We start from the raw sequence: 15,896 nt of genomic DNA, 5'->3' as shown, positions 1-15,896 counted from the left end.
TAAAATCCCAAATGTCTTCTTTTTATTAGATGCGTATGAAATACTGATAACCGATGACATATTTATTTATTTTGGGCACGTACTATTTGATAGGATAAAAATGAAGTGTCTGGCACAAATGAGCAAGCAGATAAGCAAAAAGCTTATTCTATGAGCCCATGTAGAATTTTCTTTTTACTTAGGTTTATGTTATTTCCTCTCATTGAGCTACACTGTTGACTGCAACTATAAAAGTCTCATATTATAATTAACAGATTGTCAGTTACAAATATCTTAAGATAGATTCCACTGTCTTCACCATTTTGATCTTAATTTCTCCCAAACTTAATTTTGCTCCGTCTACAAATCTTTTTCCAAGAACCGACAAGGAAAATTAACGAAGCATCAACTAAATCTCACAACCTACAATTGTGAACAAGGAGGCTAAAAATAATACATCATGTCTCTTTTCGGAAATATTATTTATTGTTTTGTAACAATATAGACTTTGAAATCAACGATTGTAGAAAAGCGAGAACTATTGTGCATTAAATTAAACCACTATGTGGTTACGAACAAAATGTTTTTCATAATACTCTGATACGAAATAGGCAATCAAGCGATATGCAAGTTGTACCTTAAACTGCATAAACAGGAATTATCGATACTACTATGTAGCCAGTTATTAACGCATATATATATGTAACTGAACTATATATATACATTGCCAGTTTTTGATCGATAATTTCTACGTTATTGACATTGTAATTACGTTCTGTGTAGAAGTATACGTCCGTTGTACACCAACTGATCGATGAACATGAGTCACGACCCGCCCATTTGTAATTAGACTAGTTTGCACACATAGGAGATTCTCATTAATCTTATAATACATAATATGTCGCTTCTTTCCCTCTTATTTAGATATCAATAACAATTGAGATTCGATTATTGGGCTACAAATATTTTCATATGTCTTCATATACGCGAACAACCACTAAGCAGGACAATTATGCGTACATAAAATATTTTTGTTGAATCCTTGATATAGCCTATTTCTGGTATTTCGATCGCGTTCAAACATAAAATCATTGTAAGAGATTGGGATTCATTGACAAATTCATCGACGTTGGTGCAACTAATTCTAATTTAAGGTTTAACCATGATCTCATATTCTGGGAACGCAATCTCAGCACCACCAAATGCTATGTAACACACGCTGTGCGAAGGTTGTACTTTGCCGATTGTCATAGCGCCTTCGTGCAGTACGCGGCCAGCATAGAGTGGCTCTCCGTCTTCTGATTCACCAGATGGAATTGCATTGTGAGGAATGTTGTTTCCGGTTGTTGGAACCCACATTGGGTTGCAACCACAGAGAACCTGAGAGAGAACAGTTATTAAGTTATAGTTATTGTTTGATACTAATTTAGTATTTTTATCTTATTTATTAGCTTATTTTTTTATGCGAGTTAACCCTTTAAATACGGCTATCAACGATACAAAGTAAACGACGAAACCAATATTTCGTGAAACACGGCTATCATCAATGAGTAATGTTAAGATTTTAATTAAGAAGCAACGATTTGACTCCATTTTATATCGTATTCAGTTTTGCTTTTTCTTTCTTTCTTTTTCTTTTTCTTTTGTGCGTTTCGAGAGAACAATTTACAAAGATCTCTCGTACTTAAAGGATTAAATTGCTTCTATTCTCTTCTATCCTACCTGATAATCAGTCTTTCCATGTTCATCACCGCCCCAAGCCACATAGCACACAGAGTCTCCTGGCTTCACTTTGCCAGGTAGAAGAGCACCCTCGTGATAGGCTCTGCCCACGTACAAGGGTTCACCACTTATATCTTTTCCTCCTTCGACTGCACCTGGAGGAATTATTCCACCAGTTGCGTCACACCAACAGAACTCTCCTATATCCATGACGCCCGATGGTGGAGGTGGGGCCGATGGATTCACGTCTAGAAGCAGGTGCCACAAAAACATATTAGCCACAGATGGTCAGGACTTACTTCCTTTGTTATTTTTTGTATAAGATTAAGGTAGCGCTTTCCAACCATTACTCGAGTGGCATCAGATTTTTCCTCTTCTTCTTTATCATGTGTGTTAAATGCATATATATAGGCATCTATTATGTTTTTATGTTGGATAGCACTTGAGAAAGAAGTAAACAATGATATTAGGAAAGCAAATTATAAAAATTCTCATCTCTGATTAGATACAACATCTCATGCTTCGTACAATTAAAAAACAATGCACGAAATTCGAGGAAAATTATGATTTATGACGTTGATAATGTTTACAGTAATGACACGTGTGAAGAACGATGAACGCATACCAAATGATAATGCGAAAACTTATTATGAGTTCTCTCCGGAATGAGCCTTCACGATGTTTTCGGCAGAATTATTTAATATAATAAATAAATCGACCATGGGATGAATCACATCATAAGCAACTATTAGATTTAAGTTACGACAAAAAGAATGGGGATCGATCGGGAGGAAAAGGCATTTAAAGAATGATGCGTCTGCACTAATCTGCAGAAAATGAGGATATGATGACCTCGGCATACTTTGTTGTACATGCGGCTATTAGGGTCTTGTGTAATAATATGGCTTGTATTCCGTGCAAATATGCATGTGCATGTGAATGTGCATATAAATCACTATGAACATATTGAATCAAGGCAATTACATTTCTTACATTCATCGAAATTCAAGTACTATTATTTATTAAAAAATTATAATTATATCTCCTTGTGGGTGTAGGTGCTTAACACATTTACTGTATATTGAAAATCTTAGGATTCCTATAGATATGTACATAGATACGTGTAAAGATTAACAGAATCTCTAACGTTTAAGATGTTCAATACAACTTGCAATGAAAAGTGTTGCGAAGTAGGCGTGTGACATACAGTAAACGCGTTACTGTCATTACTTCAATTACGACCGGACACGACAATTGGCGTGCTAACTGAACTAAACATTTTCAATCGAGAACATTAATTTGCAGGCAATCGTCAACGAGGTATAAGGTACGATTTGTTAATGCTCGATGCTCTTCTCTACCACATAACTATATAATAATAAAAGGTCATTTATTTTGAAGGTAGAATTTAGAACAGTATAGGGATAATAGTTATAGTAATTCTGTAAGATCTAATAGCAAGTTTTCATTTATTCGTTGTTTATAGTAAATAAGCTGGATCGGTGAAGCGTTAATTTTAGCATTTGCAAGCGAGAAGGGATCCGTTGAAAAGAAAGGAGGTAGAAAATATAGCGTGCATCGTGAGAAATAACATTGCATTGATAATTACGAGAAGCAATTAGTGGCACCGACACCCTTATCCTCGAACTCCCATTAACATAATACTCGTATAGGTACATCTACAAATAAAAAAAAAGTAGGATTCGTATAAATTACATATTCTACCGAATATTCATATCTATTAACTATAAAAAAATCCTACTTTTTATTATAATCTTCAAGATAATGAGAAACCAAGCCTCAACACCCACAAATGATCCGTCGGTCGATAATTACCAATCTATCACCAAGGATGAATTGAAGCAGAGAAACAAAAACAAAAAGAGAAAAGAAACGGATATTTAACAGGCAAATTACTTTTGTGGGGTGGATGGGATGGATACTGCGCGGTTCGAAGTTTCCATTTGCCGGTTGCTCCCCAACCGGTACGCACACCCACGTAGCTCACGCCAATCGGCTTAGGATCTTGCCATTCCATGATCACAGGACCATTAACATCACCAGCCCTGACCATGATACGACCATCGAGCCAACAAATCGCGAACTTCTTCGTTTCGTTCTCGTTCAGCAGATTTGGCGTATTCACGTGCACCTGTCGGTGCAAAATCAACGTTTTAACACGAAACCCGAACTCTCGATCTTCCTTTTATTTTGTATTAAAGCAAAGAAAAAAGAGTTGACGAAACATCAAAGATTACTAAATAACTGTTTCATTTGATGAAAAATTAAAAGAACGTCGTAATCAATAAATGATTTCGAGTTTCGTAAATTTCGAACCTTGTCGGGTTGTTTGCGATCGTATCTGATGATGGATGCTGAGTTTTCCCAACCCCCGAGCATGATTTCGTACATCGGGCTCGAGTCGCCTTTTTTGTTGGTCAGGGCGATGTGCGCGTTACTCTTAGCCCTCACTTCGATGAGGACCGAGCCGCTCCTTACATTATGAAATGTGTAGACTAACTCATTCCGTGTTGTCAAGGGGCCATGTCCTTATAGGAAATAAAACATTTAATTTCCAATCAGGATTTGGAAATGAATATTTTTCCTTCTCATTCGCGTTCATTGTTCCCCCAAATTTATTTATTATTCATATATAAACTTTTAACATACACGCGGCGATAGAATATGTTGGATATACGTATGTACTTACATATTTTTCACTTTCTATATTGCTATAACGATTTTACCATATAGCATATTCGGCTGATAGGATTATCAGCCGTTTCAATTATAAGCTTGGAAATATGAGTGCTTTTGATCACACTGCAGCACAATACAAGCGTGACTCAACTACACGTGATCTATGATTCTTTTCTCGTGCATGTGTCCTTCCAATCAAACGGTGTCCAATTACAAAAACATATCTTAATATACAATGGGAATATTTGTATGAAAAATATAAAGCAATATAGGGGAACGTATAGAATAATGTAAAAAAGTGTTGATGTGAAATTCGACACCATTCGAAGTAAAGCGGTAAACGTGCTAGGATAAAACATATTCGAGCAACAGATCTAAAAGCCTAAAAAGGAACAAATATTGTTTCTCGAGGTTTCGTATACTTTACGTACAACGATTTTGACCACCTACACATATGGCTGTATGGGCGACGATGCATTAGTAGAGTCCGTCCGAAATTCCATAAAATACCAGCAAGAAAATCGTATTAATAAATTGAGAATTAAAATTTAAGCACCCTTACATGTGATTTGATAAAAATTCCAATATTTTGTAAATATTTTCCCAAACGGAACACGGATTTACAAAGGGATTTGCTTCTAGAACACTAAAATATGTGCGACAATATTGTTACGACTCTACAAGACCTATATGTAGACATTAGCTACGATAAATCTACCTAATGTATAAGCAAAAAAAAAAAAAAAGGAGTTTAAGAACATGGAATACGATGAGAATAGATAATAATTTTACCTTCGATTAACCATTCACCGGATGCACCCCAACCGGTGCATACCCCGAAGTAACCGATTCCGAACGGCTCTGGATCGGCGTACGTGAGAAATGCGCTTGGTTCGCCCTCTTTACCTACTGAGATAACACCATCGTCCCATCTGGAAGAAAGAATTATGTAATTATTATTATGAATTATGTAAGAAAGAATATTGTATTATTACGAATACACAAGATGTATGAAACATATTTATTTAAGGTTTCTAAAAACAATAAGGAGAAACAAAAAGATATAGGAAAAGATATTCTCACATCTTGTGGTTAATAACTTAATAATATAGTTAACGCTACCCACCTGATCCAGAATCCACGCGTTTCATCAGCACTCAGGATACCAGGTGTATCTGCCTCGGCAACATCGGGTTTCGTCCTATTTTTACGAATTACAGACTTGCTGTTGCTCCAACCACCAATGAAAACCTGTGATTTTAACACGCACCGATACATTCGACTCTCGTTTGTTTATTTGAGAAATTTTATAATAATAATTAAACAAGTTTATTTTTCAATAATTTTTACCTCGTACATAGGCTCACCCTCGTGGGGACCCGTTGTAAGTGCGATATGGGCATCGTTTGGTGCTTTTATCCGGAACTGAAGTTGCCCGCTCGCGACAGGATAGAAATTGTATTCCAATTTATCCTCAGTAGAAAGAGCTAAAAGAAAAAAGAAAGAAATTCTTAGACATTTATTATACGTTATAATATGTAATGTAATGATATTTATATACATTTGTCCACTTTTGATCATGTTTATTATTATTATTATTATTATTATTAATTAGTATTATTAATAATAATATCTAATAGTAATCGAGGATAACATTAATAATGACTTTGATAAAAATTTAATTGAGCTGAAACTAGGTCCAGCGATCTTAAAAATCAGTTGAGTTAAAAAAACTGGCAAAGGATTTAAAATCCTCTTTAGTCGAAGAAATCCAGACGCCCAGACGTCTGGACGCCAAGACATCCTACATCGTACACCGTGATGTACAAAAGTAGGACAATGCAGGAGTTCCATCGATCAATATATCGTGTGCTCGCGACATTTTCGAGTCTAGATCGCCCCGTTGTACGTTTCGCGACTATAAATCACCTCTAGCGATCGATGATTCACGATTATAATCACGATTACCCAACATTCTCTATAGAAAAAGTTGATGATAGTTTTTCTTATTCCAAGCACGATCACTTGTATTTAACGAGCATATAATATCAAAAATATTAACTGACAGAGATTAATGATTCATCTTATCAACAGTATCGATTGTTTTTCTCCATTCAATGCAACTCTATATAGTTCATGATATGTAATATAATACAATAGAAGTCTGTATCGATAAAAGAAAAAATTTAATTTTCAGCTTTCGATCTTCAAGTTCAGTCGAATACAATTCAAGACATTATTAACGAAACGTTCGTTTTCTTTCGTAGAAATGGAACGATTCCAGTCGTCTAACGTTTAACGAGTGATCATAAAATCGTTTAATCTTTTCATTTTTCGATCCAGCTGCGAACGATTTTGTCGCACGACCATAAATTCAATTTGTTCATTGACGTGTCAAATTAGCTTAATGTCATCAATGTTATTTTTCATCTTATACATATGCAGCTACATTTGGAGAATTTACGCTATAAACACACATTTCCATAATGAGATACATTGGCCGGAAACAGTTAGATTCAGTTTGCTTTTAAATTATAGTCTTATACAGTTGTTCTTCTGCTCGAAGAACTGCAGCTGCCTTCGCTTCTATACGCTCCGGAGAAACACCTTGCGTAATAAAACATGTGCTCTAACTTTGTCGAATTGTTAACGCTGATTATCTCTGCCAACATTCAACGGACGCTTCTTTAAATTTTTCCTAAACTTTGTAAAAGATATACAAAAAAATTGATCTTAATTGAAGACTTAATCAATATTTATTGGTTTTCGGAATTTTTCATACTTGATAATTATTGAAAATTATTAGTTTTTACTTATTAGGTTGAAAATTTACCTGGAAATTTGATTAACGACAGCAACTGAATTCCAAAGTCTGTGAAAATTAACGCTAACAGGATTGTCTCTATCAAAAGGTTTCGCCAAAACGTGCGCCCGGAAAACATGCACATTCTACATTGACACTGACAAATTATCACAATTGTTAATAAATTGTTTATCTCTTCGTAATCTGTTTCATGTTATTTATCAATAAACAATTGATATTAATTTCGCTAGAAAACTGCTAACCCTAAAGTGCAAGTAAATTCTTTCCTAATTGAACACCATCGCAAACAAACTTCAATTAATTCAAAAATTGCATAGATCTTCTATTATCTTCGATTCGAATTTTAAATGTTGAATTTTTATTTAAATATCAAGTAATAATCCACGTGACACTATATTGCTACGCTGCAGGTATACTAAAATTACGTTATAGCACGCTTTTCATTAATCGTCTTTCCGTTAAGTAAAATGAACTATGGACTATCGTGACGATGATCCACGTACGAAATGACCGTTGTTACACCTACTACTACTATCGAAATGTTCTATACCACGCGACAACAAGAATTTGCTGGACGAACGCAATGCTTATAAATAGCGGCTTGTGTCACAGAGGCCATGTTCGTTGCTGACATCATTGTGTCATCGTCAACAATTTGAATCACATCAATTTTTGAACATCATGAATCAATCACCCACATTCCATCTTTCACAGCAACAATTTTTATGTCATACTTTACTATGCTTTAAGCCTAAAATTGTCTAATAACTTTTTAGATTTGCTTCAAGATTTTCTGTACGACTGCTGGTCTCTTCATTAGCATTTTCTTAATGTAAACTAGCTATAAAATAGTTTAAACGACAAGGCGACCATGAATAATAGAAAGTTCCATTACGCGAGGCCGAGAACGCCATTGTGATGATGTCATTAATAGTTTGATGCCAATTACGTACATACTTCATATAGCGGTACTTCGGTGATTCAAAGTGATCAATGTGCCGAACTTTTACGTCAAGAGTAATCAGTCAAAGAGTCACCTCCACATTCGGATTAGAAACAACGAATCTAGGAATATTGCGACATCTCATACCCTTGATAATATTTTCTAATTATCTCTATTTTCATAAATATCGTTTATCTACAGTTGCTATTAATAACAGATATAAAAAAAAAATTAAAATAAGAAAAAATCATATACTTGTTAGAATAAATGTTTGCTTGTATGGAATAACCTATATGTGCTTTTACTGTGCAAAAAGTTTCTTGAACTTTTTCCATTTACTTATTTTTACATTATTTTCGATTAGTTCTAGGATATTCGTTTTGTGGGCAAAATTGATTGAAGTACCAGATGTTCTATAAAAGAAGTGTTACGCTTTACGTTGGCAATTAACATAATAATGAGAAAATTAGAGCCATTGAGCCAATTTCAATTGCACAATGATGATCGTTGGTTGGTTCCACCGTTTTGACGTTTATTACCGTATTATTCCAGTGCTTTCATTAACATGACTCTAGAACCTATTTTAACGTATAATGTAGCGAATATGACTTTTTACATCTAATTTTACTAACTTTACTGGATCCATTATATCATGTTCTATCATTTATAGCGCAAATGCATGGTTGCCAATAGTTTGACGATCATGTGTCCAGTAAACCTCTTAGTGTTCATTCGTGTTTTACTGTCATTGACCTCGCATAGCAACTCTCTTCCTTTTGCTAGCAAGCTGGACCGCGCTTCCTAATGGAAAAAGTATTCACATGTACCAGTTAAATTTAAAAACAAATAAAAATTTCTATAATTCATCTTTATATAGAACTTGTTGTAGAACTCATTATATAGAAAGTAAAATTTCAAATTGTTTCATACATATTTATAATAAATATAATAGGTATATATGTACATAAAATTTTTCTATAGCATATTCCTTTTATATTTTTTCTTTTCTTTCCTTGAATAAAGAAAATGTATTAAAAAAGTATAATAATATTAAATTTACATACAAGGTACAGCAAATACATGATGATATATCGAAACGAATATGGCGATTTCCGAGTTCAAAGAAATTAAGGTTTCTACAGAGATTTTAGAAAACTTGAGAAAATAAGCGAGAACAGTAGAATTGCACGTTACGAAACAATCTAGAACTTATGGTTGGTTGCACAAGAAATCCTGCAGAGATGACGTGATACCGGAATTATGAAAATTAAGGTTGTGTCACATATGAAACAGTACTGTTATGATTTTGCAACCGTAAAAAACTTCCTTCAGAGAACAAGAAATCTGATTGAACGTTATTTTTTAATTGCGACTGTTTATGCATTTACAAGATACATATTTAAAGTTGTAAAAATACACAGATCACGTAAAATATTACATAATATGCAAAAATGTATCAATTATCCAAAGTACTTATTACACATGTATACATTATAACATATACATATTTACCAGATAAAATAAATCTCTGCTAAGATTCCACTTTTGTATGTAGCGTTGGTAAAAATACAAATTTATTCTGTTATTCCACATTTCTATTAACATTATTCTATTATTATAAAACTCATATTGATAAGATGTTCAAACTTTCACCAGACCTACAAGATTTAGGTTAAGCGAGGACATATTTGTACTTTAATGGAACTAGCACGAAGTTGTATAGATTCGTGAAATCGCATTGTACATAGCTAAAAATGCCGGCCGGCCGGTTTGTCAAACCGGCACAGCCGCACCCGTATACGCTAAATATACTAATTTAACTAGACGCTAGAAAATAAATTACGTAATAAGACATTCTCCCGTAAACATAATTCTATTCTTCACCATTTCCTATAGATCCCTAATCGATAAGGTAGATATCTCAATATCTACTACTTCGATAGATATTCTCGAACATTCGACGATTCCTTTCAATGAAGTGAAAATATTGTTCGCATCTATTTACCATTTTCCTTTCGTTTCTTTAGATTCCTTGGTACAAAATTAAACATGATTATTGAAGATAATGTGGAATTATTATATTAGAGGGATGATATTTGCAAGATCGAACTAGAAGGGTGAATTAATCATAGCGTCGCGTGTTTCTGAGAAGTGTTATGATACATTAGAAACGAATTCGATATTAGACTTCCACGATAAAAATAGACGTGATCCTTTCAAAGTCATGCGAAAGATTTTCGATCATATTTCACACCTTCTTTCAAAATACATATTATCTTACGATATTTATTACGACGATATATATAATAATAATATTTATATAACGTTATAGTTGTGTCAAGTGCTACAATTGTTACAAGTAGTGGCAATGGCATTTATTAAATATGTTGTTACATGTTATACTACAATGCATTATGTAGAAATGAAAAGTAGGATTGAAAAAAGTTAATGTTTTGTAAAAAAATTATTTTCTCCGCAGTAATTAACACGTATTTACTTAAAAGATATGCAGTTCCAAAAAATATTTCAGGATATTTCCATCAAACAATCATGATACGAAACATGAAAAATATAGTTTTTTTGTAAACTAGTTTTGGTAAAAATTATAATGCCTAATTAAATATAACATATTTCGAATTACACGAATACAGTATATTTCTAATTTCTATGTGTTAATAATTATCTCAGAAAATTAGTTATTCAAGGTATCTTCATAACCACGTGTATTTGTATAAGTAGAAGATAGCATTTGTATTTTTTATTTTTTCCTATATTCCTTATCCTTTTTACAAGGAAAAAAGTTATAATTTAAATAGGTAAATATTAAATAAGTAAATAAGTAAATATTAAAAAATTGTATTTCTAAAATGCCAGTTAACCGATTTATCATGTTTAATTATTTATGCAAAAAGGGGTTTCTAATATCAAATACGCAAAATGTAACTACAAATGGAGATAAATTAGAAAAAGTAATAAAAAAATAGAAAAAAACACGTTAATATTGACTTAGCGATATAATTTGTTGATATAAAAATGCAAGTACTTACAAATAGCCATAGTGTTCTTCCAAATACAGACAAAATCAAAAATCACTGTACTACGTAACAATCACCTGCTCTTCGCGAAGGTTGAATTCGTACTGCGACGAAATGCGTCGTTTTGGCGCTTTACGAACGTAGACCGCTCGCGCATGCCCAATACACATACTACAGGCGCAAGGTCTTAACGCCAGTAATTTGCAAACGGTAATCAAACAAATACGATGAGTCATAAACTACTGATAGATGTTCATTTTCAGATGTAAACTGGTCAAAAAATTTGTTTAGAACTGCAGATGCGCTTAAAATATTTTTATAATACGTAAAAATGCGTATTTGTCATCTATAAATAGGGCAAAAGACTTAAGACAAAGTTAAATTTTTGAATCTTTGAATTCAAACATAACTTCCAAATTTGTTAAGTATCAATGCAATACTTAAAATGATCATGCTGTTTACTATAGTTATGCAATTATGTGGGCAATTCGACAGACGGTGAATAATTCAAGTAGTATGATTCATAAACTCCAATTACTTTTTAATCATTATATGTATTAACAGATACAGTTCATTGTAAGTGACTTATATGTTTGTTAATACAAATGGCATTAACGAATTAATCCTTATTGTACGATAAGAATATTACGTAATCTTTAAGTTGTAAATTTATTTAAAAGGTGATGATTCAACATATATATATATATATACACCATTATATATATGTATATACATACACATTCATACATGATATAGTTTATTCATTCATAACATCATTATAAACACGTTTAGGGTAATGTTGTCATTATTATAAGTACTCTTAGTCTTACTGCCTAGTAGTATCAACGAAGACTGGCATATAATACTTTGCTGTCACAACGATGATACGACTGATAATGCCGACTAAAAGCAATTACGTTTGTATGATATTTTTAACTAAACTGGTTTCAATCATGCGTAACTTTAACAAAAATGCATATATGTAATTTCATATACTCATAGCTTCGATGACTTTGTTAAACAATAATACGCTGCTACATAATAATTCTAATGAATCATGCCGAATACGTGCATTATATTACCTTGCAAGATTATCTACATATAAGTTTATTCGGAGCACGATTTCACGTTTTTAAACACCGTAATTATTTAGCAAAGCCTAACATGTCTTAGTTTAATGAGCAGCACGACCATGTTATGATAAATATGTATGTAATAGATTTAATATTTACTAAATTCTTAATATCTTAAAATTTATAGCTATTTATGTAGAAAAATTAATAGAGTAATTTATGGTAATTACGTTAAAGTATACTTAACATTGTTAAGTATGGGAATTATTGAATTACACAAATATGTAATGAAATATCAAAAAATTATTATTGGATTAATTAATAATATAAAAATATACTGATATTTTTTCAAACAAAAAGAGCTCAGACGTGCGCAACTCTAGAAAATATTATCAGGAATGGAATAACTTTAAATACTATCAATACCAGTTAATTCTTTGAGTTTGGTTATTAAGTCTTCGTTGTAGGCTTTACAATCAGTTGGGGATACATCAATACATGTTGATCTTAACCTGTTTTCATCCTGTAAATAATTCGGTTCGGTAAATAATTACAAACATTAGAATCATTGCATTGAGTCAACTTACACCGAATGTTTCCATTTTCGTTCTTATCTTAAATATGAAACTTTTAAATGTTACATCGCCAAGTTTTTCCAGGTAGGCATCGTTATCATTTTCTTTTAATTCTCCAAGTTCCTGAGCTGTAATACCTAAAATTTTCTCTGTTTCGTCATTAAATGCTGTGACCCACATATTATCTGTCCAGTCAGCCAAGCTTAGCTGCAAATATGTCAAATATTAATAAATCTGACTTGCATCTAAATAGATGAAAACAAAATTTATTTTGCACTTACGCTTCCAAGTAAACGATATTTGAAGTTAGGGAATTCTTTATTACATTTTTCGCACCTGTACATGCCATTTGCTTGATCTATCACCTGCAAAATACAATCTCTTAATTTATGGTGTTTTATTATATCTACTTATAAAGTACGAGATAATAATTACCTTTTTTTTGCAGTTTTCACTAGGGCACGATTTATATAAAATATTTTCAGTGCGTAAAAGATTAATGGTCGCCTTCACCGTAAATATTTCCGGACCGATCTTTTTATCTATCTGACTGTTTGCTTCGCCAATTGTGATCAATGCCTGAGACATTTGAGCTGCACTTCCAAATGCTCTTGAAAGTGGCTTTGCTTCTTCATGACATCCAGTTGTGTTAAACCAACCTCGTAATCTATATTAAAATAAAAAGTATTACTCTAAGACCAAGATTTTTTGCAATTACAATATTAGTTTCAGAGATCTATTAATGACTTTGACACCTATGTGCTTCTGGAATATCTGGATCAATCTGCACAGCAGTTCCACTGAGAGTAGACAAATTCTTTCCACCATTAAATTCGCCAACACGAGCTCCTTTAATGGCTAAAACTGGATTATCATTTCCTGAAAATTCTTCAGCTTGTGTTCCCCATAGTGTAAGCGTTACCTAAAATCTCATTTTATGTAATATTATAAAAGTTTTTCTATTCATTGAATTTAGTCAGGTAAAATTTTTACCATAGTATTACTTTCATCAATGAGATTAATATCCCTTTTTTTCATGTCTTTACCAGTAGTTCGTGATACTAACATCTGCAAATCACCACGAGATTTTACAATAGCCAAAACATCTGCAACAAATAAGTGTTATGATTAACAGATAATAGATTAAAGTGTTATGATATAATATATAAATAGTATACATTTCAATACAATATTTACCTATTATATCATTTTTCTCCTTTTGCTCTATATCGTTTATTGGTATAAAATCAAACTGAAGAGTTGGAATCTTATCCCCAATATCATGGCATGGAATTATTTCTGAATCGCCAGTTAGAGACATTTCATAATCGTTTTTTAAATTATTAAACTGCTTATTTGCTGTTTTTAAAGTTGCTCTGGAAATGTAATAAACCTTCCCGATCTGCAAAAAATGTATATTATGATGCAACATTATAAAATACATACAATAGCACACTAATTACCTCAATCATATCATAGAATTTATCACACTGATCTCTAAATGCAGTGCATCTAATCTCTCCACTTTCGTCTACAAGATCCATGGAAAACAATTTTCCTTCACCACGTGAATTACTCCACGTTCTAATGGCAGATTTATTGACAACTCGTGCCTTTATTACCCACCTATGTAAAAGATTATTTAGCACATTAAAAAACTGTGACACTTAAAAAGAATGAAAAATTAAACACACCTGTTTTGATAAGGACTCAATGCAACGATTGGGATTGTGGATATATCACTGGTAGAAGACTGTTGACCACTATGCTTTGACACCAAGCTACCTGAATAGTAAAATACTAAAATAACATGTTATTGATATGATTTGTACTAATTCATAGTTAGTGTGTATTACTTTGCTGTTGTGAAGTAGTTTGCGCAGACTGTACACTTTGTGCTGGTTTAGATTCACCATCAGCATCAGCATTTGTGGGATTACCAATTTTATGTCCAACTTCATCACCCGCAACTTTTAAATCAACACTTAATATCACCATTACTCGTCTAAAATAAAAAGAATTCAATGTTGAATTGTTAATAAAATTTTGTTATCCTTTATTAAATAATTATTGCATACTTTTGTTTGCCAGCATTATTTACCACGCTTATAGCATATCTATTTATTTGGCAAATGGAAAATTCTGTTAATACATTATCGGTTATCATTGAATTTAATTGCGTGGCAAGCATCGTAAATGAATTTATTCGTTTTCCATCAGATACGAGAAGTCTGTAACGTTCTCCACTATTTGAACTAGATAATTTCTTGTGACCCTATAAATAATTATCGTATTCGAAAGTGAGATATTTCAGTCTAAAAGCAAATTAGACGGAGGACATAGTTTATTTACCAATATTTGCAATATCGGCCTATCGACCTCGATCCCGTTCATGATTTTCTAAAAATCAGATAAAATAAATTGCATCACAATTGTATCATAAAATACAAAATACTATATTTAAACTTACATCCAATGCTCCTTCCGTAAGTGAATACATCTTTTAAAACAATGATACTAACTTATAAAATGTCGAATAAAGCTAATGATATATCTACATCACACAACGTATTGTATTTGATATTCTTTATGGCGGTATTTCTACTGAGGTATTTCCTATACGTTTCCCACTATTTTTTTGCGATATCAACCAAGAATATATATCAATGTAAGATAGCATAGAGCTTATACTAGAGATGAATAGAAAGATCATTCAGCAGCAAAATGGACACTCAAAATAAGGCCCTGTGGTGGTCAAAGGCTACATTGTTCGTCGAAAAGTTCTTGATGTTCCTTGGTGGAAGAAACGAGCAAACACGCAATGTTGCAATTATCTCCTTTTGTTGTTTCCAGTTGCATTCCTGTTTATGAATTTTTCCTTACTTCAGTGATCATCTAATCTAGTCGAGTATTTCGCTAGCGTAATTAAAATTTATTTCGAGTAAGGTTGTCTTTATTATTATGAAGTTAAAAGCTAAGTTGAGTAAGCTATTCGAATATTTAGATAGCGCGCGCTGTCGTGACTATAGGAATTAATAACATGAT

The 15,896-nt window shown here is 32.6% G+C and overlaps 2 protein-coding genes across 6 annotated transcripts; both read right to left on the bottom strand.

Annotated features, from left to right (window-relative positions):
• Positions 1-444: 444 nt before the first annotated feature.
• LOC126922244 (uncharacterized) lies at positions 445-11,382 on the bottom strand. 2 transcript variants are annotated; one of them, XM_050734683.1, is made up of 9 exons: positions 7,729-7,790; positions 7,235-7,361; positions 5,752-5,888; positions 5,528-5,652; positions 5,194-5,333; positions 4,039-4,250; positions 3,619-3,853; positions 1,702-1,949; positions 445-1,359 (listed from the first exon to the last, which is right to left on the bottom strand). In XM_050734683.1, the coding sequence occupies exons 2-9, from the start codon at positions 7,347-7,349 to the stop codon at positions 1,129-1,131; spliced, it is 1,443 nt and encodes a 480-aa protein (XP_050590640.1). In that variant the 5' UTR covers positions 7,350-7,361; positions 7,729-7,790; the 3' UTR covers positions 445-1,128. The 2 variants fall into 2 exon arrangements, with proteins under 2 accessions (XP_050590640.1, XP_050590639.1); XM_050734682.1 differs by lacking the exons at positions 7,235-7,361; positions 7,729-7,790 and adding an exon at positions 11,216-11,382.
• Positions 11,383-11,947: 565 nt separating this feature from the next.
• On the bottom strand, positions 11,948-15,625 carry LOC126922229 (replication protein A 70 kDa DNA-binding subunit). Of its 4 annotated transcripts, none has more exons than XM_050734639.1 (13): positions 15,322-15,619; positions 15,204-15,251; positions 14,930-15,126; positions 14,708-14,856; positions 14,546-14,651; positions 14,315-14,477; positions 14,049-14,253; positions 13,845-13,957; positions 13,607-13,773; positions 13,287-13,518; positions 13,133-13,216; positions 12,864-13,058; positions 11,948-12,799 (listed from the first exon to the last, which is right to left on the bottom strand). In XM_050734639.1, exons 1-13 carry the CDS (start codon positions 15,349-15,351, stop codon positions 12,686-12,688), a joined length of 1,803 nt encoding a protein of 600 aa, XP_050590596.1. In that variant the 5' UTR covers positions 15,352-15,619; the 3' UTR covers positions 11,948-12,685. The 4 variants fall into 4 exon arrangements, with proteins under 4 accessions (XP_050590596.1, XP_050590597.1, XP_050590598.1 ...); XM_050734640.1 differs by having other exon boundaries at positions 14,546-14,636; positions 15,322-15,616; XM_050734642.1 differs by lacking the exon at positions 11,948-12,799 and having other exon boundaries at positions 12,919-13,058; positions 13,133-13,218; positions 13,288-13,518; positions 15,322-15,625.
• Between the last annotated feature and the right edge of the window lie 271 nt (positions 15,626-15,896).

This window comes from Bombus affinis, chromosome 11 (genome assembly GCF_024516045.1).
Source record: "Bombus affinis isolate iyBomAffi1 chromosome 11, iyBomAffi1.2, whole genome shotgun sequence".
In the NCBI taxonomy this organism is placed as follows: Eukaryota; Metazoa; Arthropoda; class Insecta; order Hymenoptera; family Apidae; genus Bombus; species Bombus affinis.
This window is presented reverse-complemented; position numbering and strand designations above follow the sequence as displayed.